This window comes from Andrena cerasifolii, chromosome 1 (genome assembly GCF_050908995.1).
Source record: "Andrena cerasifolii isolate SP2316 chromosome 1, iyAndCera1_principal, whole genome shotgun sequence".
In the NCBI taxonomy this organism is placed as follows: domain Eukaryota; kingdom Metazoa; phylum Arthropoda; class Insecta; order Hymenoptera; family Andrenidae; genus Andrena; species Andrena cerasifolii.
This window is the reverse complement of record NC_135118.1, coordinates 14,056,124-14,082,712: the sequence shown is the minus strand read 5'-3', so window position 1 is coordinate 14,082,712 and position 26,589 is coordinate 14,056,124. Positions and strand designations below refer to the sequence as shown.

The window sequence follows — 26,589 nt, the reverse complement described above, 5'->3', positions numbered from 1 at the left end:
CGGCCCCTGGTGTCTGGCATTCGATTAACTCCCTTGACATGCAGCCCTCTAATTATACTGTGCGGCATCGTGAAATGACGATGATCACTGGACCATCTTATGTATGGCGACCGTGTATCACTATTTATATTAGAGTATCCCCGCGTCCAATTTAAGCGGTTCGCTCGGCAAGTCATAGCACGGCGATGGTAGGCCAGCGTATGCGTGCATCCGAGATACGAAAACGTACGAGCGCACGCAGGAAGCGTGTTCAACTTAATACACGAACTGGAGTTTCGCGCTCTAGCACGCAAGCGTGCACGCAACACCGCGGCCGAAGCTGCGCTATAAATTCAAGTAATGACCGTTTATAGAAAATAATGGCGAGGCCGGCACGCATTTATCAACCGTGCGCGTCTCCGGAATCTATTCGTTCATTCATGCGCCGCGGGATCGAGAAATAATTGAGTGGATCCCTCCTTCTTTCTCTCCGCGCCGCTTTCTGCCCGACGAACGGCCGCGTGCCTCGACGAAAACCAATGCCGGACTGAGTGAACGCAGTCGTGCAGAGCGTTAAAACGGGGTGGTTAAAAAATGTCCAGGTTTGTAGAAATCAACTAAACTGAAGAGTTTACAACTTTCTGTTTATATATATAATGAAAAAAAAATCACCGAACCTCAAGGGCCACAGATTTAAATTCTTCGATGTGTCCTCTTTGAAATAATTGAAATTGAGGTAGGTACAATCAGAATTAACCATTATTCCAAGAATATACAACACTATTTCTAGCATAATGTACCTATTTATGCTTTCCGTCCTGTCTTACACCATGTGCATGTACTTTTACTTTGTACTTTATTTATTTGCTTTACTTTTACCTTACAAGGGAACACCCCGAACCCGGAAATTCAAAAACTTCTCAGCTTTTTTGAATATGTAGGGAATTTCCTCCTGATTACGACGCAATTTTTGTTTACTGCCCAAATTCAATCTAATGGGGTGGAATTGACCCCCTGAAAATTCGGTTATTTTCCAATGTTGTGTGATAACTCGGGAACTGTAAAATAATTTTTTACCAAATGATAGAGATCTAATTAGAAGAAGTAACTTTTGTCTTGAAACTTCTTTTCTATCCCTTACAGTTCGCGAGTTATAACACAAAATCGGAAAATAGCCGAATTTCAGGGGTTATTTCACCCTCTTCGAGTGAATTTGGGCAGCAAACAAAAATTGCGTTGTAATCAGGAGGAAATGCCCTACATATTGACAAAGTTTCAGAATTTTTTGAATTTTCGGGTTCGGGATCTTCCCTTGTTAGTTTACCGTTTTCTCATGCTTAGCTTAAAGTCTCAAGCTAACATTCCTTTAAGTTAAGTTAAGATTACTTTACTTATTTACTCTTACTTTTTGTAATGTTTGTTTTATTGTTCCTATTTCAGGTTAGTTTATACTTCACGCTTAGGCTTACCAACAGTGGCACCACTGCATCCCCGCCTTTACTCTTCTTATCTATGCCTTTTGTAAATATTCAGGTTCCTTCTATTAGAGTAATGAAGACGCTTAATAATAGTTATATTAATAATTCAAATTCATGTTCCTTCTATTAGAGTAATGAAGACGCTTAATAATAGTTATATTAATAATTAAAATTCATTCTTCTCAGAGTTATTACTAACTTAAAAAATTACGGAATAAATTTGAATCCTGTCGATATAACTTCCTGTTTGCTAGCATATCCTACACAATATTGGACTTTTGTAATTGTCACTTTCGCCCCTCAATGTTAACCATCACAGAAGAAGCTTTTGCCTCTCCGCTGAACATGGACTTACCTACCGCGTCAAGTACCTACGGCACGCTGCAGGGCTCGACGCATGTTCCTCCTCCCGCCTCGTGTCCTGTTCCAAATGCTCATGACACACCGCGAAAACGCGATATCGCAGCTGGGGCTCGCGACCGCGCGCCAAGCGGGGGCTACACGCACGGCGAGCGGATACCCGCGTCAGATAGAAATCGATGCGGAATCAGCCGGAATCTCCATTTACGTCTCACTCAGCACACCGTCCAGGTAATATCCGCGCCGAGATTTCCGCGATTATTTATCCACGCCCGGCACACACACACGCGCGGGCGCGGGTCCGCCAGGGGTCTGCAACCCCGGCGGAGTCGGCGTTGCAGCCGCCCACGCTCCGCCACGGACGCGCACATGCACAATTTATGCGAAGAATTCCGTGCGCGCAGCTGCACGCCATCCTACGACCGAGTATCCGGATTCCAGCGTGCGGAAATACGAACGAGAACCGTGCCGCGTGTCGTCGCCGGACCCGAATTCGCGAGGAACGACGCGTGCCCTTCGAGGGTTAAACATTGACGGAGATTTCGGTAGCGGGCAGAGAGAAATCTTGCAAATGAAAGGTGTGGAGGTAATGGTCGTGTTTTTGGCAATTGTTGTTTGAGGTGGTATTTTCGTCTAGAGGGACGAAAATACCACTCTATTCCGTTTTGGAATGACTCACAAAAGAACTACACAGTTTCTACCGATGATCATTATCCACGCGTATTTACTAGCATTTCAGTAAGTTGTAAAAAAAAGCAGCCATTTATAATAATAATTAATGGAGATATGGGTTTTTCTGAAAATGGTGTTCATCACGGTGCACATGATATCTCAACTTCTAGTGGGCCAATCTGGTCCATCTTTTTCGTAGACCTTTAGAAGACATGTAATTCTAGCCACTAGCAGAATCGAGTCGAAAGAGGTTTTCTTTCACACGTTTAAAGCCGTTGAAAGACGTAAAAAATGAGTTTAAATTCAAAGCATCGCCATTTTCTGAATATAATATTTTTTTTTTATAAGTCTGGTAGGCTAGGATCTATCTACACTCTAAGTGACTAAGAATCCTCTTGGTTTTTTTGTTTTAGATAAGCGAATCAGCCGAATTCGTGCGCACCATGAAGCAACTTTTTTTGCACGCGCTTCACGATATGATCTATGTATCCATTAATTATTATTATATAAGGTTGAATTTTTTTACAACTTACTGAAATGTTAATAAATACGTGTGATAATGCTCATCGGTAAAAACTATGCAGTGTTTTTGTGCGTCGTCCCTAAAGAAATGCAAAAATGGCCTTCAAGACAAGAATACCTCCTTAAGGGGGTAGTGGACTACTTATTTCAGCTTAAAAAATCGACTTTTTTTACTGATTCTGAACGTCTTATCCTTTATGCATATTTCAAAAAAAATTTCATGAAGAAATTCAAGTAATTGAGGAAGGCACAAGAGACTTAACTTTGCAGCCGTTTTTCTCGAAACACCATTTTCAGACACTGTGTACATCATAACGCTTGAACCAATGAATCTTTTCGCATGAAATTTTCACCGGACGTGTAGAATTCCTTCCTCTACAGAGTGGAACTTCCGCATCAACATTGGATGTTTGTACAACATTTTATAACTGATTAAAGACGATTTTTTCCGTAAAAATGTGGGGAAAAATTGATAGGTGTGTAACTTCCAGAATTTTTGTTCAAATTCACCGGTAAATTCCATGATTAATAACTTCGACAATTTTATACATTCCGACGATATTTTTTTTGTAATTCCTCGCAAACGTGACCACAATAGATTGTGAAAAGCAGGACTATAACGATTATTTGTTATCAAACTAATTTAGCATCAAAGAAACTAACGATTTTGCGTATCCAATAGTCCAATACCCCCTTAATGAATAGAGTTTTTTGGTTGTTTGTACACTACTTCAAATCATTTTGTACAGTATTAAGCTCCAACGCACAGACGTTTCACAAATCTTAATGGAAATAAATCTGCTTCAACGCTGATAGAATTTAACGCCTTATCTACATAAGTAGCCACCATCCCCATGCTCCGCGATTTGAATACTCAGCGGCATTACTGCTGAGCAGCGTAAAAGCTCCTTACCCCAATCAGGTAATTTTTCTTCTTTTACAGGCAACCAAACCATTCCCTTACTACGAACATTTTATACCCTCCATTTACAATTCACCCCGTCCACACGCGCCACACGCATGTTCCCAAATACACCCCAAATTACTTCCCGATGCTATTTACAGAACCTGCTGATGCAACGATAAGAGCACAACTCTAATTACAGTTTAACGCCCGCAACGGTAGAACCGATTTAGCGCTCTGCAAAATTCCAAGGGGGATCGACGATAGTCCCGTTCTCGATCGATCGATCCTTCTGTAACTCTCTGTACGCGTCGCAGCTCCAATTATAAGCCCAACGATCCGCCATTGTGCGCGAAGAAAGAGGCGAGAACCGCGCGAAAGTGGGGGCTCATTAGAATAATTCCATACGATTATTCAATCAACGTCGCCCATAATTAATAGGGCTCGGCCGTGTATTCATGGCTGGGCTGTGTAGGTTACACGAGAGCATAAAGTTTACCGTTCAAAAAGCCGATCGCCGCGGTGCTGCCTCCGCTCGACAGATTAACGGCGGGGGGCAATTTCAGATTTTTCGTACGGGAACATCGCGCTGGACATGCCACCTGAAAAATCGACTAACCCGAGCACGGTAGCAATTTTCCCCGGTGTTTTATGTTTCGCCCGATCGGCTGGATGAATACCAATCGACCTCTATCGCCAATTTACCATGCGCACACTGTTTCTTCGATTAGGTACGCGGGAATGAAATGTTCCCTTTCTTTTCTTCTTCGGTGATCAAACCAGGGAGACATCGATAATTAAATAATTAGTTTTTCAATCACTTCCGTGTGAGTTTCTGTGCATGTATTTTAATGGATAGCTACATTATTCCCAGGGGGGGGGAGTTATTTTTGGAAATCAATGATAGTATTATATAGTCAGACTAACTAAAAATGAATAAATCAACGCACATATGTGGCACGTATTGTTCCACAGATGATCACAAACATTCGCTGGGACGTATGTGGCCCAAGAGGGCCGAAAGAGTTAATAAAGTGCTTGCATCTACTTGCACACAACGTCGTATAACTTTATGAATTTCCGGGTTGCCTAACTTCCCTTGTAAGTGTAGGATTCAACTTACAAGGGGAGGACACCATGTGGTAGACACCGATCTATGTCGAAAATAAGTAAATAGGTGTCAATAGGCCTTAATAATAGAGAGATTTTCAGGTCAATTATTAAAAATTACATAGTGGCCGTGGGGTTTTAGTGGGTAAAAATCCCACACTACCCTGGCGCCCGCGGGAGATTCCCTTCTGGAGGCGTCCGGGTGCCTTCTGAAGATATCTCTTTTTTAAAGTTAAAAAAGCTTTATAAATTTTTTTTATAAATTATTTTTTTAATACATTTTTTTGTAACTTGGGAAAATCTTCAAGTGGCACCCCAACTCTTTCAAAGGGGAAGCCCCCGGGGGCGCCAGGATAGTGTGGGATTTTTACCCATAAAAACCCCACGGCCACTATGAAATTTTTAATAATTTCCATGTAAATATCTCTACTATTAAGGCCTATTGACACCTATTTACTTATTTTCGACATAGATCCATCGTGCCCAGGCTCATCAAAGTCGATGTCCACCACATGGTGTCCTCCCGTTGTTAGTCCTATTAACACAAAAGATCCTACAAATATATTTCCCAAAACATTAGCAACGCTCTTCCAATCCCATCTCCTCATCACCGTCGCCCTGCATCCCGACTTCTCGATCGGACTACATAGCGCTCACGCATTACGCTGCATGCTAGCAGCTCGCGATCTCTGGCTGATCACGATTACCCACCATCTCCAATTTGCCTCAGTGGACTGACTCACATCGAATTCCCTGCTGGAAACGATCTTAGGCGAACGGCGGACGCGTCGCCGTCGTACCCGCGGGCGTGACCGCCGCGGTTACGGTTTCCCGCGTAAATCATCGCGGATTAACACAGCACGTATACGCGAATGTGTAACTGGGCCCGAAAGGGGCGTGCAAAGACACCAGGTATACTTTGCATACGCCGCTGAATCACGTTCCGTCGCATGGTAGCCGTTAAAAGCGGCCGTATATCATGCCACCGGGGGGAACATGAGTTGTGGGTGGGTCTGATTTGGAAGGTGCACCGTGACAAAACTAAAGAAGTGGGCTATGCGGGCCGGACGAGCGTTGCTTTAACGAGTGCGATTTGAATTGCGCGAATCGCAGCTGCGCAGGCCGTTTTGCGCAACCGCGTTGCGTGCCGCAGCCAGTGCTGACACAATGCGAGGAGCTGTCTCTAGGAACGGTCGTTTCCAGCGAATCCCCGCGCGAACAAAAGGGTTTAAAGAAAATTTATCGGGCGACCAAGCGGCTCGATGCATTTTACGACGTCCCGCGAGTAGCTCCGCCTAGGTAATTATGAATCGTGGCTGTTGCGTAATGATCGCGAGCGATTCGCAACGGACGCGAGCAACGCGGACGTTCGCTCTTGGTAATCGCGCGAATTGCCCCTACGACGGTTGATACTCCCTTTCTAAAATTTGTCACGCGGCATACGAGTGTCCGCGTTTCGCTGGTGAAAAGAATCGTGAATTATTGGAGGCCTGAGAACAATGTGCGTGGAAAAGGATATGGAGGGATACGTTGGCGCCTCGCAGAGGCAGCAATCTTGCGAAGCATTGGATGGAGCAATGGTAACTGAGAATCTAAACGTCACCAATCACCAGGAACTTGAATCGAGCAAAGTACCTACACACTTACGCATGCGCTGAGGAGAAGCGAAGTCAGTACAACAGGAAACACTTCGAAATACCCTGAACCACCCAAAAGGATGTTTCTTCAGAATACGTTCTGGAAGTAACCCGGCGGGAGGCGCACGCCATAATGTAACACAGGTTGTCGCTACCGGGTCGAAAATACCCAAAATTGAAACGTAAAACACCACGGTTCAGAATATTTTTTTTAACTTAGCAATTTTTATGTTAAAGTACAGTGTTTTAAGAATCAAAGAAAATTTATGAAATATCTTAAAATCTTTATTAAAGTTCTTTAAAAAATTGTAACAAAAACTCAGTCTTCATATTTTCGTAACTAGCGCCTCTGTGGTAAATTTTACCCAGTAACGCCTTCCGCCGAGTTAAGAGGAAGACGGTTTCAACAGAGCTGGGATTATCGAGTCTCCGCTGTAGGAAAGTGGTGGCGAAATCTGGAAAATAAGAGGTTTCGTTTTATCGTTACATTGAGGAGCAGATTTGGCCTTTTTAATAATATTTTTGTTATTTTATGTTGGTTATGGAAACAGTGATTACGCAATATTTTCTATAATTTAAAAAGTTATGGATCTAGAACCTTAATTATACGGTTTTGTACAGGTCTCCCTATGATTTACGAATCAGCTGTAAGAGACTGAGCCTTGTTGCCCCGCGTAGATCAACTTTAATAGGAAATAAATAATCCAGCGTTACACTTAATCGTCCCCAATTTTCTCTGCCCGCGTTTCCCGACACCGTCGACGTCCTGGTCGGCGCATAATAATTAACGATTACTATGTCTGATGATCGTTAATCAGCATGTGAAAGATTAGCAGCGTGGATCGTTCACGAAACCACCACTGGTTATTTGAATCGATCATCTATACACGGCAACGATATAATTGCATGAAGACATCAAGGTGGTCGCTGCCGATAAACCGCACTTATGAAGTGCCTTTTCTTTTCCTCGACTGCTCGGAAGCTGAGGGAAGGAGCGAAGGAAATAAGAGTTAAAGAACACGGGTTGGACCTTGGAAGTAGGAGGCTTTGAGATATAAAAACAAACGTGGTTAAATCCCCTTCCTCTCTCTTTCTCTTCTTATCCCGCACTCCACTTCTTTGTTCCTCGTATCAGCTTCTCTGCTACCTCCCTTCTTCCCTTCTTCCCCTACACCGTTTCTCTCAGATAAATACTCGGTTTCGAGAAGAAGTCGGACTATCCTCGGTTATTAAGACGTTCGAACTGAAATATGGCGTCCAAGGGAAATAATTGGCCCGCTTTCTTTCTCTCTTTCTCTCGCCGCCGCAACGGCCAGCCACTAATTTATGGCCTAGCTATTTCGAATTGCAAGTAGTACGTGCACTCCGTGCTCCTACCCCTTCGCAACCCTGCCCTCCTGCTCCGGTAGCTCCTCGTCGGCGCCCGTAGTTACGGTTCTCGTATCCTTCTTGCCGTGCTTTTCGACGGCAAGCCTTCTTCCTGGCAACTGGTCCACGGCTATCGCCCTGGGTGAAAGTTGTGGATTGATTGGGGCAGATTTAGGGCGAAGAATGAACCGTTTTGAAAGTATCTTGGGATTTTGATTCTGAATTCGTAACAAATGGTAATGTAGGTGTTTCAGGAAGCATATACACTAGTTTCTCCAAAGATCACGCAAATGTACTTTATATAGGGGAGCTTCTCTAGTGCCAGTCACTTAAGAGTGTTAAATAAGAAAAAAATATTTTATTCTTTTTATTCTGTGTTAGTTATAAGTTAAGAATATTATAAATCAAAATAAAGTAGCAGAATAATCAGCATTATCATAATAGTTAACTTAATTTCGGTACATGATTTCTTAGTACCGAACACAATCATCTGAATGTAAAATGCTTTGGGGTGAGTACTATATACACCAAATTTTACAGAGTGGAACTTTGCCGATGAATTTGAACAAAAATTCTGGAAGCTGCACACGAATCAATTTTTACCCCCCATTTTTACGGAAAAAAATCGTCTTTAATCAGTTATAATATGTTTTACAAACATCCAATGTTGATGCGGGAGCTCCACTCTGTAGAAGGAGGAATTCTACACGTCCAGTAAAAATTTCATGTGAAAATATTTATTGGTTCAAGAGTTACGATATACACTGTGTCTAAAAATGGTGTTTCGAGAAAAACTGTTTCAAAGTTAAGTCCCCTATGCCAATACCGCTCTGCGAGACAGTTACTCGACGGTGCACTCAATTATGTTCGGTGCTATAACTTCCACAATTATTTGAATTATCTTCAATGAAAAAAATAATCTATTTTTTGAAGCTGAAATGGTCCACCACCCTCGTAAAGGAACTGCCCCTAAGATATAGGTACCTAATGCCACCTACAGACCCAGCTACATGCTTCCGCAAGATGTACTCAAGTATCAAATCCTTTATGCTCTAATTCTTCCAGAAAAAATAGACTTCATAAATCACATAAATAATAAGTTACATAAATATCTCCCCGACACCTCCAGCTTCCACATCATTTAAAACCCAGCGATACCACTCGAACTCAAGCCACGTCCCGTCCACAGCCACTCGAGATCAGCAAAATGCAAATATTCGCACATACATACTACTTCTCCCTCGACGATATTTCTCCGCAGCATCGACTTGCTGCGGAAAAATAAAAAAAAATCATCTCCAGGAGGCCTGCAGGCACTATCTTCCCTTTCAATCGCTGGATAAAGCATAAGGAGTATCCCCTGCGTCGCTATTTAAACATTCTACCCTACCGCTTTACATCAATACATTTATCTGTTCCCTTCAAAGTAGCATTTCTCGCGGGAAGAAGACGGATCGTTTACCAAGTAAGATATTATTAAGCGACAGTGCGCGAGGCTGTTTCGTCTATCGTTCGTTTTATCTGCTATAGGGGAGGGGAGTCCGCTGGCCGTGAAAAGGGAACGAGGCGTATGGGAAATCGCAGCCTGGTCTGTGACTTCTCCTTTTCGTCGAGATTTCGTAGCCGTCCTCTCTTTCCTTCCATTTCCCTTAAAGTCCGGCCGTCTCATTAATGCCGCGGCGGAGCAGAGACCGAGAGTGGTGTAACTGTCCGCATGATAAATGCGCGGAGATAGTGCACCTCGGCTACCGCGAAACTATGCGTCTTACTTCTCAGCCTCTTTGCGCGTCGGGAGGGCACTAAGTTGCGAAACATGAAATTTCGTGTGCACGCATCTGGAACGGAGAAACCGTACCCTTGGCATATCCTTGAGATTTCATTCGATGAATTATTCCCACCCGTCCCGTTTCGCCCTGTTCGCGCCCGAGATGGCGGATACCCGGCGACGGGAATCCCCTGGTATCTTAATTATTCATAGGACAGGATTGAATGAAACGCGAAATTGATGAATAATTGGCGGAGATACGAGGATCGGAACCTTTCTTCCTTATTGTTCCTCGCTTTCTGCTGGTAGTTGGATGTGGCAGGGAGATTTCGATTCAGTCGCTGCGATCCTGGTGGTCAAAGGAGACCTCGCGTTTGGTTGAATTTTAGTGGTTCCTTGGAGCGTGGTTATGACTAGTAGTGGGGTTTTAAACAGAAGATGGAATGATAGGAAAGCGGCCTGTTAATATCGAATATAATAAACGATGGGTTGTTAATTTTACGTACCTATTGGTAATTACGTACCAATTGGATTCAGTGAGGCGCGCGAGATTCCTGAATGGCGAAAAAACAAAAGGAACTCGTAGAGGCGACAACAGGCGACCGGCGTCGATGATGGCGTGAGCCAGTTGAGCTGAGACTTCCAAAGCGTGATGGATCACGTACACGGATGTACCTACTCTTGTTCCTTGTTCGTACCGACACGCGCGTGAAAAACTCGATTTTTCTTTCAGGGTTGTAAGGCCCGATTCACCTTGCGGGACGCGCGTAGCCGGACGATCCTATCACCCGCCAAACTAATATTGGGTGACTATTTACTTCGATGCCTGTTAACTCTGATCCGCACGATGATCAAAGGTTGAGAATTTTTTATATGTTCGTGCTTGTGGTCCGAACGATGACCCGATCAAGCAGACGAACCTTGCTAGTAGAGCGCTGATTGGATTTTCTGCCCTTCTCCACCTTTTCGATGTCAAAGGTAGACAAGGTATCGAAATTTCGGCGGCGCCAAAATGCCTGATTAGCCCCGCGTTCGTTGAAGAGGAGGAACCTTCCCTCTGCGATTTCGGTGGTGGAGGAGGAACCTTCTCCCTCTTGGTAACGTAGCTAAGGAAAAACCGGAGAGCTGGCTACCAAACCTCGCCAAGTTATTAAGTTAATTACAGCTTATTCCGCTGCCGCTGGTGCCTCCAAAATGACGAAATCAAAAAATCGTAATTTTCGACCCTGCTGACTGCGAACGACCCCTTAAAAGCCACCGCTTACAAAAGTCAGAAGACTTAATTGGTATTGAACGAAGTACTTATACTCAGAAGAATCTCGTGCAGTAATTTTCGAGGTCGTTGATCTGATTATTACGGGTCTTGCTATTACATTTCTGGTTGGTTCGCGGAAGATCATTCGCAGGCGCTAACATACGATCGCGTAAATGTATCGCGAAGGAAGCCCGATTTTCTGCTACCCTATTCCCAGTAATTGAGACCGCAATCGGCTATTCGTTCGCGTAATACATCTGTCGAAACTGAAGCAAAACGCAGCCAGCTTTAATTGTACGAGATGCCCCTCGGAGCAATATCAACGGTATCTGCCGGATGTGCCGGAGTAACCCCGAGAAAACCGCCTCGATTAATTCCGATTCGATTGGAGAAACGTGATTCGCATTATTGACTATTCACGAGCAGTGAAATATGACTTCGTTTCGAACCGGTGGAGCTGGGAGCTGGATAAATATTACAAACTCAGGCCACTTCAGCAGCTGCAAAATAGTGATAAAACTTAATCAGTACTAATTTACTATTTTATCGAACAAGAGGGAAGGTTTAAAGAATAAGTTACAGATAACACTTTTCAGTGGAGTGATGGAAGTAGCTAAAGACATCAAGGTAGCAAATAATTTAATAGAAGGAGTGAAAGTAGGTGCGATAAGAAAAGGCAACCATCGTTCTATCGATTTCAAAAGTTGTGAATTGCTTTTGGAACTGAAGAACTTTTGAATTTAATCAACAGAAAATTATAAGTTTCCTGTTCGTTAAATTTTTCAAAGTACAGTTTCTCGAAAACGTAATTACATATGTATATCATCGACCGCTAAAATGTGATGATCGTTACAGAAAAAAGATTTAGAATCTTTTCCGTCCGCTTTAGCGTTCTTCGGAAAAGAATCGTACACGTTCGATCGATGGCTCGTTGTATCTATGCGCACGATCGATCAGCACGTCGAACCCGTAGGTAATCTCTCCGACCTCATCTGACCCTTCAAATCTCCGAGGGAATCACAAAAGTCTTCGTCGGTGGACAAAGATTTATTCGTCGCGGTGCTCGTTGCAAAACCGAGCTTCGAACTCTGTAATTTGTTTTCCAACCTCTGGAAGCCAACCTTTAACGAGCTTCGTTGCACAAATGACAGCAAGAGATCTCGAGACAAATCTTTGTAATTACGTGAACATCGACATACTTTATTTTTCATCAATCTGCGTATATTAATCACGCCCTGGAAAGTGAGATGGAATTTTTGAAAAATCTTGGCAGTCGTGTTAAGAAAGTGCAATATCTTGTTACTACATCAAGAACACTCCCTTGCATGCAATAGTTAACGCAAAAGACACTCGACGTGCCTCTTCGGTGCGTGTTACTTTTGGAACTTGGTATAATTTAATAACAAGATAGAGCTTGCAATTGTATAAACAAACGTGGTGATAGGAGCTCGCTATAAGAGTTTAATTTCCCATTGTAATAATCCAACTCATACAAATTCAAACTGAAGAGAAGTACACTCTAATATTAGGTTTCAAGAAATAAATCATGTGTTCAAAGACATAGACACGATTTCATTAAATAGCAATGTACCTAAATTTATACCAAGTGCCTCGACGAGCATAACGTTTACTTACAAGAAATAGTGGCTAAAATGTGGGAAACATACTCTTGAGACTCCATGTATGAACTGTCCTCTTGTCAGTGAGGTAAACAAGTAGAATCGTCCCGCATGCGATCAGACACGTGCCAATCACTCGCACCGTGGACGCGTCTGACGTTAGACTTTCAATTTGCACTACAAATCTACCGCAAATAACTAGACCACTTTAATATTGACAATATTAAAAATTCCTATTACCTTCTTATAACAATCCACATTTAAATCATCCCACATTGCTAAAACAGAGAACCTCTATTTCATCACAATAAAAATTCTCTCAAGTACATTCGAGAAGCCACTGCCAATAACTTACACTGCCCCTATAGTATATCTGTCAACGAACGAACCGAGAAAGTGGTCCGTCTGTCCGAAGAGGAGGTATCGGGGCTCGTTCATCGCGCAATAATTTGTTTACAACACCAGCGTCGGCCCACCACGGCAAAAATCGAGAACGGATCAGCGGCAATTACATCGGCAGCAAGGGGAACGTCGCGGCGGGGAATCCGGCGGTCTCCACGGCGTCGCGTTATTAAAATAATCCCCTTAAAATTCATGGTCGTTGTAATTTCAATCGAACATGAACACCGATGCAGCACTCTTATTACACGCTGCGGCGCGGCGGAATGCAAATCACCCGGGCCCCGTTCATCGCGGCCCGATATATCCGATTACAAGATCGAAGGCCCTATTACGATCGATCCAGCGTCGTCGAGACGCTTTAACAGTAAAGAAACGGAAGGCGGGCCCGCGGTTGACACTCAGCATCCCTCTTAGCGCTGGGGGAAGGAAAAGGGCAGAGGAAGAGCCGGGGGAGAACGACTGCAGGTAGAATCTCCCGGGGTGCAGTCGCAATAATAAATTTCATTCGAGTCGGCAGGCAGCCCCGGTATCGTTGGATCTAACCGTGATTATATCTAATAATAATCAGCAACCGTTTTACGACGGTTGCTGGGCCATAAACACAACGTCCAGTTGGCCAATTAACGTTCTGCAACTAAGAAACGCGCGCTGGCTCGCGTGACGCGCACGCTTCGGGGGAGGAAGCTATGGACGAAGCTTTCGTCGATTTCGTCGCGGAGATCGGTGCCGAGAGGTGGACGAGGGAATGAGAAACACTGCGTGCCGCGGAGGGCACACTTGACGTCTTTCGGAAGTTTGTTCTGATGCATGATTATTCATGGTGTTTTAATGTAGATCTGGAAAAGTATTTGGGTCAGGTGGCTCTAATCTCCCACTTCATTGATTACTGCTTGATAATGTTTCTGGCTGTTGGCTCTAGTAGCGTCTGTTCTGCATTGTGCTGATACCATGGAATTTCTGGATGTTTACGGAATGACATGAGAAAGTGATTTTGGGAAGAAGATTGTGCAAATTTGTTAGCCGTGCTCCGTGCCGCAGTCAGCTCCGATCAAATACATATTTCCGTCAATTAGGAAGTAAGCCGAATAACAGTATTTTTAATCCCTGGATTGTAAAACACTTCAGGAGCCTGCACATCTGCATTGCACGTGGCCAGATCTTAATCCGCCCTGAATGGACTGAAGTCACGGCAACCATAAACTCAACCGTTTCGAGGGACGCCAAGGTCGGGTCCGCGACTCTGGCGACTTTTGGGAAAAGGCCCAGGTGGTCGCGGGACTGCCAGCCCTCACGTGCGGTGTAGATGTCGGCGTTTTTCACGCGTCAGGAAGACACTTGCATTGACAGGTATCCACTGCCATACCGCCAATCAGGATGGACTCTGAGCCCTGGCTTTCCAAGTAGTTCCCTCTGCAGGCGAATTCCAAGTTCGTCTCATAGACATATATAGACGGAGCAGAAGCTGGGACTTTCGGCGAGGGGAACGGTAGGCTTGGAGGGGAAAAGGCAGAAATCAGATACAGGCACGTCGGGTTAGCTTCGGAAGCATTCGGCATGCATATCCATTGCGTTACCCGATTTGCCTGTATCGCTCCCCTTACCGCGAATCTTACACCCCCCTCAGCTTACGCTCCGTCTATATATGTCTATGGTTCGTCTCTTCCTTTGCCATGGAAAATGCAGAGAGGTTAGTTTCCATCTCCCGCCAGCGCAGCACGGTTAGCGTCAATCCTTCAGCGCAGAACATTCACAGGTTGGCCGTAAAAGACTGAGAAGTTTCCGATATTTCTACGAATAACAGTCACATACATGGGTGGTCTACTCACAACTCACTTGTCCATTCAGTTTTCTTTTTGCTTTATTGTTTGTTGTTAAATATAGTTCCACCATTACTTCCGTTACCCTTCCTGCAGCCTCATGTTGGTAAACGTCGTAACGGCGATTTACGACTCCCGCCGACTCGATACTCAGAGGTCGAGCCTCATCGCGATTACGCGCGAACAAGCCGTTTAAGATCAACTAAATTAGATTTTTATAGGTAGTATGCTAGAGGGGAATGGCTCTCTTTTATATGAATCGAATTTCTCAGATCAGAGTTCCTCTTTCAGGCTTCACGGTTCCCTGATTGCAACGCCTCTTTCTTAAATTTAAATAGATGAACCTACGCTTGAGGCTAAAGAATTCTAAATTAAGTAAGAACCCCGGAAAGGTGGCATCCTTCGACTACCTCTGCAGTAACGTATTTATTATGTACGCTGCATATAGCCTTATGACACTACATAATTATACTACAATTTATATGCTCTACTTCTAAACACATTTATCATGAAACTAAAAGCCTCCGCTTTTCCTAACACGTCCCTGTCACACTGTTCTCTCAATTACCCCGCGGTATACCCTCCATATTTGGATCATCATCGTTCCTCTCGCTCTGCTCGCTGTCCGTCGTAAACATGGGCTCCTAAGAGACTATCTCTAACACCATAAGCCAACCGTCACAAATCTGTTGCTTCTGATTACGCTGATCACCGTCGTAAATCCAATCTATCGCTGGATCTTGAGATTGGCGATTGCAAATGGACGGCCGGACGAAAATTACTCGGGCGATAATTCAGCCGAGAGGCTCCTGTTTCCTTCATCGATTAACTTATCGTCTGATTGGCCGCAATCGGCTGCACGCCTCGCGGCCCTCGAACGTAAAATTTCTGTGGTCTCGCGCGGCTAACTAAGTACTCTCGTCGCGCGGTTTTCCATCGTGCCGGTCGCTTGTTATTAGCAGCTTACCGTGGCATTAGCGCGAGATCGTAATGCCACGTTCGTTCCGACTGCATTACGCCAAATGGGGCTGGGAAAGAGGGGCGAGACGGGGACAATAATTTGAGACCATTAACCGCGTCCTCGCGAGACAGTTTAAATCCAACGAAATCCTGATTCCCATAACTAGCAGGCGCAATGGGAGCAGAGGGAAGTTGGCGGACGTACGACTGCGGACAATAAAGATCGAAGGTGATTGGTGATGGAATATTCATTGAAGGGTAGTGCAAGTGGAAAATGCAGACTTTGTTTAAAAAAATAAAGGAGGAATGTGGATGAAAATGGTCAAGAAACCTCCATTTTGAGAATATTGGTCTGCAAAGTTTGGGGGATACATTGGTGGTTAACTGATTTCCAGCATCGATGTTACATTTCTTTGTAGTTTTCTGTCTCATTTAGGAAGCATGCAAAGAGTGTTCTAGAATCTAGACTGATATCTCTAATAGTAAGAAAGGTATGAGATTTTTCTTCAACATGGAGACGTGTAGCACACATTGTACTCCTGTCTCCATGATCTATTTAAATAGCAAAACATGTTTTCAAATACTTACGTTCATAGATCAATCCTTGGCGATTAAAATGGCCATGCATACGCAAGATCATAATGGTACATTGGTAGCTACATATGTAGAAAGAGTGATGGGTTCTTTCTGGACCGCCTTCGCGAACGCAAGCGGAGCTAGTAGAAACGTCCAGTGTGCGATCAGACACGAATCAATATCCCGCTCGATAGGGGCCTCGTATCATACCACTACTACATAAACCGATTTATCGATTACAATATTAAAAAAGGTGAAATTCAGAAGTTCTGGAATGATAAATTTCTCCTTTTATCCCACTTTTTACTCGTTACCACCACAACTCAATCTTTCCTCAACTGAATCAGTGCAAAGTAAAATTCAAGTACTGTAGAGCCTCCTCTATTCGAACTAATAGGGAGAGATAAGTGTTCGGATAAAGGAATTTTCGGGTAGTAGAACATCACAGTTTTAATACTAAACTTCATTTATACAGAGATCAAGAAAATTGATAGTTTGTTGAAATATTTATGAACTTCTCGGATAAATGAGTCGTAAATGTGTTATTTTAACTCCAAATTTTTTCTGCGCGTTTAAAACAAGCTTATAAACATACACGTACACGCGTTTGCGAAAACATTAATCCTAACATTATTAAAGAATTAATTTTCCACTGAGCACATATTCAGGGTAAAGTGACCGGGGTAAACTGAGCTGCAAATGGCAGCTAAGAACCGATGCGCAAATGATGTGCGCAATATCCTACCTGTCAGCTGGCTAGAAAACCACGCGGCGTGGTAGAACAGACAACTAACCCAAAAAAATGAAAAATTTGTCACAGTTTTTGACAACCACGGTGCAAAAAAGCCAGAAGCTGCCGTGCTAAACATGTCATTCCAGCGCAAGGGGTTCATATTTATCTACATCCTTAATTAAAGTTCTTATTTTGTTGCATCTCACTTTACCCCGGATAGGAGTTCAATTACCCCACTAGCATCATTTCTTTCAAGTTGAATTTTAATATACTCTAAATTTATTTAAAGTACTGCTATTCATCGTGTATCCACAGTAATGTTTAAATTATATTATAAATCTATTTCCACGCATTTTTATCGAAAGGGAAAAAATTTATTCGACTTCAAACTTTTTCGGGCTCACTTTACCCCGGTCTCCCCTACACTAGACAAAAATTTAGAACACTACTATATATTAAAGTACGGTTAGCAACCCTGACGGGTGGCTCTTCTGTATTATTAACAAACTGTACCCAATTCAGAGTTCCAGAAGTGTAGAGATCAACTCAGCACTTCCCAGCTGAATATCAGAGCCAATACCTCCCTCAGACAATACTAACAGGCGATGTCACCGTGCATAATAACACACGTCGAACGGCGCAGAACGATAATTGTGCCGTTTTGCAAGGGTGGCCTGTCGCGGCTCGCCAACGAGCAGCCAGTTCCCTCTCCTCCCGTAATTAGCATCCAGCCGGGTAATTACGGAACTCAGCCGCAACAGCCGAAGGTGGCGAAACGGGGAAATCTATTCGATGATAGCCGCGGAGGCCGTTAGCAGTCCTAGCTCGGGACTACGCGGTGTTCTTATCTCTCGGCGCGATCGATAAACCTGCTGCGAAACGGTCCCGGGAAAATTTAAATTCCGCTCGATTCGGCCATAATCGTCGTTACGCCGCTAAAACGATTCGATGTTACGGTGAAACGAGCGAATCAAGATACGGCGGAACGAGGACGCAGGGACGTGTGGACCTTCCGTGAATGTGCGAGGATCAAGATACGATGGCGGGCTGTTTCACGGTGCACCCGAAGGAAAAGTTCGCCCTCGTCGAGCGACGGGTGTTATTAAAATGTTTCATTCGCGCCGGGGGCGTAATGCGGTAAATACACAAAATTAGACGTCTAACGAGGGACAACAGGTTGGATCGAATTTTGCATATAATTATTATGCTTCGTGTATAATAATGCGTAAAACAAGGGCGGGGCGAGCTGCTCGAAATTTTGCAGAAAATCGAGCTTAAAGTGCTGGCCTCTTTCGCGATACAATAGGTAAATAAATAGGGAATAAATATAAACATTGGTTGATGAAATGCAGAAAATGGGATGAAATAGATTGAAGGAAATAGAAATGGCTGATGATAGATGTAAAGAATAAAATTAATCCGTAGCTTGAGTAAGATGGTTCTACCGTATGCTGAAGTGACTAAATTCCTTGAAATTCATGCTGCTTGTGCTCTCTCGTACCTCGCGTCGCTTTCGATTCTTCTGTCGATATTGATACTCGTTACCAAAGAAATTCCACATGGATAGGAACTCGCTGCATTGGACGGCTAAGAGAAGTACAAGCTGATTTAGTTTCTTTCGATGGGCTGAAATCGACGAGCAACAAGATCACGAGACTTCACTTCTACTTCGTTACTAGACGTCACGATAATTGGAAATAAGAACAAGCTAAGAAACCGTGAACACTGAACATTAGTAGGGGAGACCGGGGCTAGTTGACTAATTTTAACACATTTCTAATTTTTATAAATAGACCATTGGTATTTTGTTGACTTGTTGCAAACCAAAAGTTTACAAATTTCATTAGGTATACAGGCTTAATTTTTAAAATTGTTTTAAGGGACGTCTAGGTCGTAGTTTTTATTATATTTAGAGTAGTGAGACGAATAATTCAACAAACCCCGGCTGTGGGGTTAGTTGACAAATTTGATGGGGTTAGTTAACTTGACATTTACTTTTCAGTTTTAACCCTTTGCTTGCGAAAGGTGTATATATAGGCTGTCACAGTTCCATCAATATATACGAAAAGCGTATATATATATACTAGGGCTGTTGATACCCGGTGACCCGGGTACTCGGCTAGCCGGGTGATACCCGGTTACCCGGGCGCTACCCGGGTCTGCTGTGGGTAATACGGTTACGGGTACTCGATACTCGTATGATACGGGTACCACAGTTCGACAGCCATCTCGGGCAGCAAACTTCACGCTCGTCGAAATCGCTTTCTTCTCACCCTTGTCACGCAATGTACTATTACTGGATTATGGCCATATAAGAAAGGATTTAAAAGGAAATTTACGAGAAAGAAGACAACGAAGCGTGGCTAGTTTTAAGTAGCGAGAAGCGGAGTGGAAGGATAAGGTAGGCTAAATTGATTACCCGTATAGCACGAGTATCGGGTAATCGTAACCGTATTACCCGCAAACCCGGGTAACCCGAAACCTGCGAAAAGTAAGAGCCCTAATATATACGCAGCCAATTCCATCAATATAGTATACGAAAGGCGTACATATATAGTCGAAACAGAAATATTTACTTCCCGCCGACCTTTTTAGATTTTTCATTCTCACTGATAGAACACGCAAGGTTTTGTCACGGTGACACATTAAATGGCAAGCTGGGAATTAGTCAACTAACCTCGTTAGTCAACTAGCCCCGATCTCCCCTACATTATATGTATACTGTAACTGCATAGGATAAAAAAGATATTTCTTTATCTCATGTGAACTTGAGAAACGTGCAGGTGATGTGAAGGATAAGGGGAAAAAATAAGGAATGTCACAAAACAGCTTTATTGAGAAAATACAGTTTTAATACTTTAGTTCATCAGTAAAAAATCAAGATTCAATGAACTCAACTGTAACATAACATAAACAAGTCATACTCTAATTGGACATCAGAAAAGAACTCAGCAAAAAGATAATTGTTTTACGTTGTATTAATGTCTTTCAAGTGGAACACTTTAGACTACTGTAAAAAATAATTGTCCACTTCTATTATCAAAACAAGGATGTGTACTGTTACTCGGCCGAAAGAAGATCCCCAAGAGGCGGGCTCGGGCGATACAGTCCGTCGCTATGACGATTGGTCGAATCACCTATTTGGGCACACTTTTAATGACGCGGCACACGTATTTTGGTTATTGGCTGAAGTAGGCACATACATTGTCGCACCGCGCGACGAAGAGAGCGAACAAAACACATCGAGATCGGGTGGAATAGAGCGATCTGACCGACGAGCGCCAAAGCAATAGCGTAGGCATCTCAGACGGGGTTAACCATTAATATATAATAACATAAAAATTTCCTTATTTTTCACAATATATTCAGGAAAGTATTATCATTGGTTTGGTTAAATTTTTCTGATTAAAATAAGCCCAAACGCAATGTCGCACAGATTGTTTGAAAAATAAGGAAATTTTTATGTTATTATATATTAATGGTTAACCGTCTGAGATGCCTACGCTATTGCTTTGACGCTTGTCGGTCAGATCGATCGCTCTATTCCACTCGATCTCGATGGGTTTTGTTCGCTCTCTTCGTCGCGCGGTGCGACAATGTATGTGCCTACTTCAGCCAATAACCAAAATACGTGTGCCGCGTCATTAAAAGTGTGCCCAAATAGGTGATTCGACCAATCGTCATAGCGACGGACTGTATCGCCCGAGCCCGCCTCTTGGGGATCTTCTTTCGGCCGGGTAATAGTACACAGTAACTTCCGAGGGCTCCTGGCGTAGTAGAAGCTTACACTAATCAGAAATACATAGTGGAAGTAGTAAGACTAGGACATTCCTTGTTTTGTTCCAGTGGGGGTGGACATTCCCTGTTTTTAACCAGTACCTACACCAAATCTTTAACGTTGTCTTATGTGGACATTTCTACTTTATAACCCTTTGTGATTCGACAGTTCTGTGGCCCCAGTTGCCACCAACAAAATACGTTATACATCGCACAGTTATTAAAAATGGACATTCCCTGTTTTCCCCCTTACCCCTCACGTTAAAAAACAACTGTCTAAAGTTTCCTTTATGATGAAAGAGAGCTTGACACATCTACCTACCACATGCAGGGTTGAGTAACCCAATCACAAACCTCTTATTGTACCTTATTGCACAGTGTGATCTAAAAGCAAATTCAAAAAACATAGGAACACAGAGTCCCATAAAATTAAACACACAACGTTAAAAAACACCAAATTAAACATGCAGACAATGTGTCCCCAAATTAATGAACCCCTTTTTTGAGTCAACCTTCATGCGACACGCAATGCATACCTATCACGATCACAATATTTCGATGATGAAGCACTGATAGAGGTGAACAAGTCTCGCCTACCTAATTGCGTATGGTCGTGGTTCCACACGATATAGTTGACGCGCGCCTCCTTTTCCACGGGCAACCTATCTACAATGCGATCGAGGCTCGCTAGAACCGGCATGACGGTGTATCGTTTGTGCCCATCGGAGTACGACCAGTGAACGACAAGCTCTCCGCTGAGCTTATTCCAAGCCAAGTTCTCCACGCCAGCGTAAAAATTAACGCAACGATAACTCACTACATCTATCTCGTTCACGTTCCAGAGCGACAGCGAACCGTCGCCCATGCCACCGCCTATGCAGAGGAGGCCGGATTCGTACGGGTGCCATGCCAACGTCTGAAATATATAAAAAGCTTTGCCTCCTACTCTAATTTCTTATACTACATTAGTCGATTTTCTCGTGTATAATAATTATAATAATAATATCCATCGTAATAACGTTGGACGTGCGCTTTAAAGTGGAGCCGATATTCCTCGTAAGAGTTTATTTGCTGGTGCGAACCAACGCGAAAGAAATCTGCTACGTAATCGAGGCTACAGCGCAAAACATCCTCCATTTGTTTGAGAATGACTTCTGACGCTCGAATTATTTGTTCGAAATTTATTTTCATGTAAGTTAGTAGGGTAATTGTGTGTAATATGGGATACCTGATTTCCAAAGTTTGCCAAAAGTAGGGGAATTTGTTCTTTTTAATAAAACTGACATGTAAATAGGTACTATGCAGATACGACAAGTTGGCTAGCCGACCTACTTGGTTGTCGCGTGATAGCGATGCCTCTAGTTACGCGCATTGTCATTATTGACTGACACCGACTTGAACACATCTCCAAGTCTATCTACTATGCAATGTGCTCGCTAATTGTGATATCCTAAACGTGTGGCTTTCTAGACTCTAGAGGGTATTAATACTTGCTTAAGCTCGGAATCCACCTGGAAGCTGAACTAAGCTAATGTAAGCCATGCTATGGTACGCTATGCTGCGTTTTAAAAAATTAATTTCAATACATTCTTGCGGACCCGTGTCCACCAAAAGCTAAGCTAAGCTGTGAAATGCTGTGCTACGTTTTAAAAAACAGTTTCAATAATCCTTTTCCACCAAAAGCTACGTTTTGTGCTCTGCCTTGCTCTGTGCCCGAAAAATCGCTCACGGGGCAAATCTCGCGCTACGTCGAGCTGAAGCAGCACAGAAACGTAGCTTTTGTTGGAAAGTTTTTGTTTTTTAAACATGGCATAGCATGGCACAGCTTAGCTTAGCTTGTGACGGAAACGGTTCCATAAGAATGTATTGAAGCAAATTTTTTAAATCGTAACATAGCCTAGTTTAGCTTCCAGGTGGATTCCCGGCTTTAGCATAGCATAGCTTAGCTTCCGGCGCTGTTCCGTTTGTAGGTAGCTAGCCAACTTATCATCGCTGCACAGTAACTCTAATAAGAAAATAAATGGTAACCTTGTAATTCTGTAATAACGTTCTGTGCCAGCTATTCTATTTGCACTTTTTTCAATACTAGAATTTCTGGAGCATTCAATGTCCAGGTGAATTAATATTTGTATAATTAACTCACTTTGACAGGGTGGGTGTACATGATGTCCAAGCCCGGGGCAAGTGTTGGCCACATAAAAATTCGAACTGTACTGTCGGACGCGGATGACGCGAGATAGCGATAGTTAGGCGAAAAGGTGAGCGCTAGTACCCTCGTTGTGTGTGCCAGCACTGACTTAATAACTCTACCAGTCATCGCCGAGTAAATCGTGATTAGGCCTCTGCAACCCCTGTAATTCGAAATAAAATTTCTCTCTCCTTCCAGTATATCTAACAATAAGTGCAAGCTAATCCCCTAATATTACAAGGTTTTATCGCGACATTCGACACGCTCAATCGCAGAGGCATTGGCAGGAACTTTAGTTACGGCCTCCTTTAATAAATACCTAAACGGGACACGCACAGTTCGATTGTGCTCGCGATGGCTAGAAACGTCGTTCAGCTCATGCTTGTAATTCATTACTTGAAAGATCGCGTGAAGGCAATCACGTGCTTATTCGCAGCGAACATTTCACACTCGAACGAACGAGAGAATCGCTCCGACCGCCGATGTAGGGGGGATGAATTATCGAAAAATAATGGCGCTTTGTTACGATGCAGATCGAATTCGGTTGCCTCTCGTTCGGTGTCGTTCACGTCGATTAAACTTGACAAGCAACTGCCATTTTCCAAGCGCAGGATCAGCTTAGCACGTCGGCTAAAAGCATTTTCCCAGTGGCGAACGTGTGATCCATAAATGGCCGCGGCAAGAACATCAATAATGTTTATCAAGCCGCGTCCGATCGCAATAAACCGCAGCTAACAGATACAAACAATAAAGAGTAATCGATGTCGTTCGCGTTTATCTTGGCAATTCGATGGCGACAAGGCAACGTTCCCGAACAAAAAATTCTGATTTAAGGGGGAGACCACTGTAATGGTCTGAAAAGTTAGGGTGCTTTCGGATTTTTTTCAACCAAACAACGCGAGTAAATCAATGTATTGCTTAGTATAGCTAATATGTACATATTGCAGGGTAAAAAAAAAATTTCAGTCAAATTCGTAAATCCCTTTCGAATATACTCTTTGTCAAAATGTGTGCTGCGGCAAAATCGTTACTGTGGCGTTGGCAGTGCCTGAGCCATGTGGTTAATCCGAATTCAAAGAGACAAAAATATTTAAAAACTAGAAGCGTCTATTACGCGACGACCAAAAAAAGTCAATATCGCAAAAGATAACAAAACGGTCGACCACTGAAAAAAATCAGTTTTTGGGGTAAAGAAATTGATGAAAAAAAATAAAACGAGGCCGTTAGTAGCTATACGGCAGAATACACTGTGTAGTGGCAGCAGTTTATCGCGAATATCTCGGAAACGAAGATCGAGCGGCGGTAACATGTATAGGAAAGAATTGTTCAGAATCGTGTGCCCGACAACATATTCAAAAATCATTGAAATCGGTGAGGACGGAAAACTTCTAAATAATTACCGTCGAAATAGATATACTCACGCGACAATGTGTTGATCGTCGTGTGACCAGCAGATGCAACGAACGTAACACGGTGTGGCGAACGCCGCGTCGCTTTGGCACTTAGTCGTCCAGACTATTTTCTGCACCTCCACGTTGTACAGCTTGATCGCGGACAACAGCGTGCATATGACTAGCTTGTCACCTGTCACGAAGCCAGAAGAAACTTTGGTTTGAATTTCTTCTCTCAATGGCGCGGACGTGTTTTCACGCCGAAGCCTCTATTCATCCATCATTTATCTGGCGTAGGTGCTTTATGGAGAAAATACCCACGTTTGCTCCTTCCACCGTTGGGAAGAATAGACGAGGGATCATGAAACCTCCACCGATTATGCAGATCTCATCACGCAGGTCACTCACACAGTGAAAGATGCAGGGAGATGTAGGGAGCGCCTAGGAGGGACCAGATCTTTCACTATGTGAGTGCGCTTAGGTACATTGTATTTTTGATGAATTAAGTTGAATTACAGATGCGTAAATCCAGGATGTGGATTTTACATATCACACTTTGTTCGCTGGCCCTTCATTGCAATATATTCTACACAATTTTATGAAATATATACAAACCAGCGTTGTTCCATTTCAACGTGCAAACATTAGCCATTTCCACGTTGTCCAGCGATTCCATTGACGTACATGCATTGGTATCGAAGAAAGTTATCAAATCTTGAATGGCTGATGCGATCACGTTCTTCGAGCTCCAGTCGACCAAACGGTACCGAGATGCTTTGAAAATTCAGAAGCAAAGTGACCTTTTATAAATCATAACTTTTATGTTTTAACTAAGAAAATGCTCGTGATAATTAGAAGACAGATATTAAAGTTTATAACGCATTTTTCTACATGACAGTCTAGAGTCTCGTTTAAGATAATAAATAAATTACTAAATAAATTAAAGTGCAGATTCTAGAGTGTAGATTATTCAAGACATTCGCGTAGAAATGGAAAAATAGGAATTTGTGATTTCATGCAAGAAGTTTACAGGTGTGAGTAATGCTCTAGGTAGTTATTAAATTCGTACTCGGTGGCGCCTGGAATCCTGGCATATCTAATATGGAGTCCACAATCTGTATCAAAGGTTTCTTTCGTGGTTTTGATTTCCACATTACACTCTCGTCGTATTTCTCGTCCCAGATGCTTGCGGGCTGGCCTGCTATGTTTCCAGGCAACTTATTTTTCATGGATAAGTGGCAGCCACGTAATACTTTCTTCTGCGACAGCCCCGGTATGACGTTTTCCTGCACCATGGCTTGGTGCATGTACCTCCTTCGCGAGTTCACCAACAGAGTGTCGAGCTATAATATTCATCACGCTTTAATTACTTAAATAAATAAACAAGATTCGTTTCGACAAAATTATCACACATTATTCCTTCATAACTGAAGAGCCCAAAAATCAAATTCTATACCATACTATTAGTAGCTTTACTACTCGGCTTCGCCCGAAAATTAAATTCTGATTTTATAAGAATTTTTTTTTTAATTTTTTTTTGTTGTGAAAATGGTCACCATTCGTCTCGATTAGTCGGAAATAATGAGCTGAGGCACATTTCGTGACCCCCGAGTTTATCGTTTGAAAGTTTCTTAGGCGAAAGACAAACACACAAACACATAGAAGCTTTCTGCTTTATATAAATTTTAAATTATAAATTTTGTTTTTCAATTTGGCATTTACAGTGTTTTCCACAAGGACTCTTCCATTCTGCAATAGGTACTCTTTCATAGAAAGAACTCTTTAATAGTAGGCAGTTTGAATAAAAGAAAATTTAATTGGAGAACAGATCGATACAAAGTTGAATGTGCCCCCGAATTCCTCCCACTCTGTTGCAAGTTTCCCACAAACTTTAACACCTTTTTCGAAAATATCCCTGCCTCATTATCGAAATAGAGATAGCACCCCCTCCTCTTAGCGAAAACACTTCAGCGGCGGATGGTAATCGTAGCTTGCTCTTTGGCCCAAAATCACTTCGTAAAATTGACACTAATCTCCTTTCCACGACTATCTGCGCCCAAGTCCCTAGACTCCCTT

General features: G+C 43.0%; 1 protein-coding gene across 3 annotated transcripts in view; it reads right to left on the bottom strand.

Annotated features, from left to right (window-relative positions):
• Positions 1–18,334: 18,334 nt before the first annotated feature.
• Positions 18,335–26,589, bottom strand: part of LOC143372224 (protein cortex) — a 243,072-nt gene continuing 234,817 nt past the window's right edge. For all 3 annotated transcript variants that reach the window (XM_076819477.1, XM_076818627.1, XM_076820341.1), the window contains 6 exons: positions 25,583–25,856; positions 25,129–25,287; positions 24,544–24,706; positions 23,078–23,285; positions 21,532–21,850; positions 18,335–18,744 (listed from right to left, as the gene is read on the bottom strand). In XM_076819477.1, the coding sequence (XP_076675592.1) occupies positions 18,599–18,744; positions 21,532–21,850; positions 23,078–23,285; positions 24,544–24,706; positions 25,129–25,287; positions 25,583–25,856 (1,269 nt within the window). In that variant the 3' untranslated portion in view covers positions 18,335–18,598. The remainder of the gene's footprint in view (positions 18,745–21,531; positions 21,851–23,077; positions 23,286–24,543; positions 24,707–25,128; positions 25,288–25,582; positions 25,857–26,589) is intronic.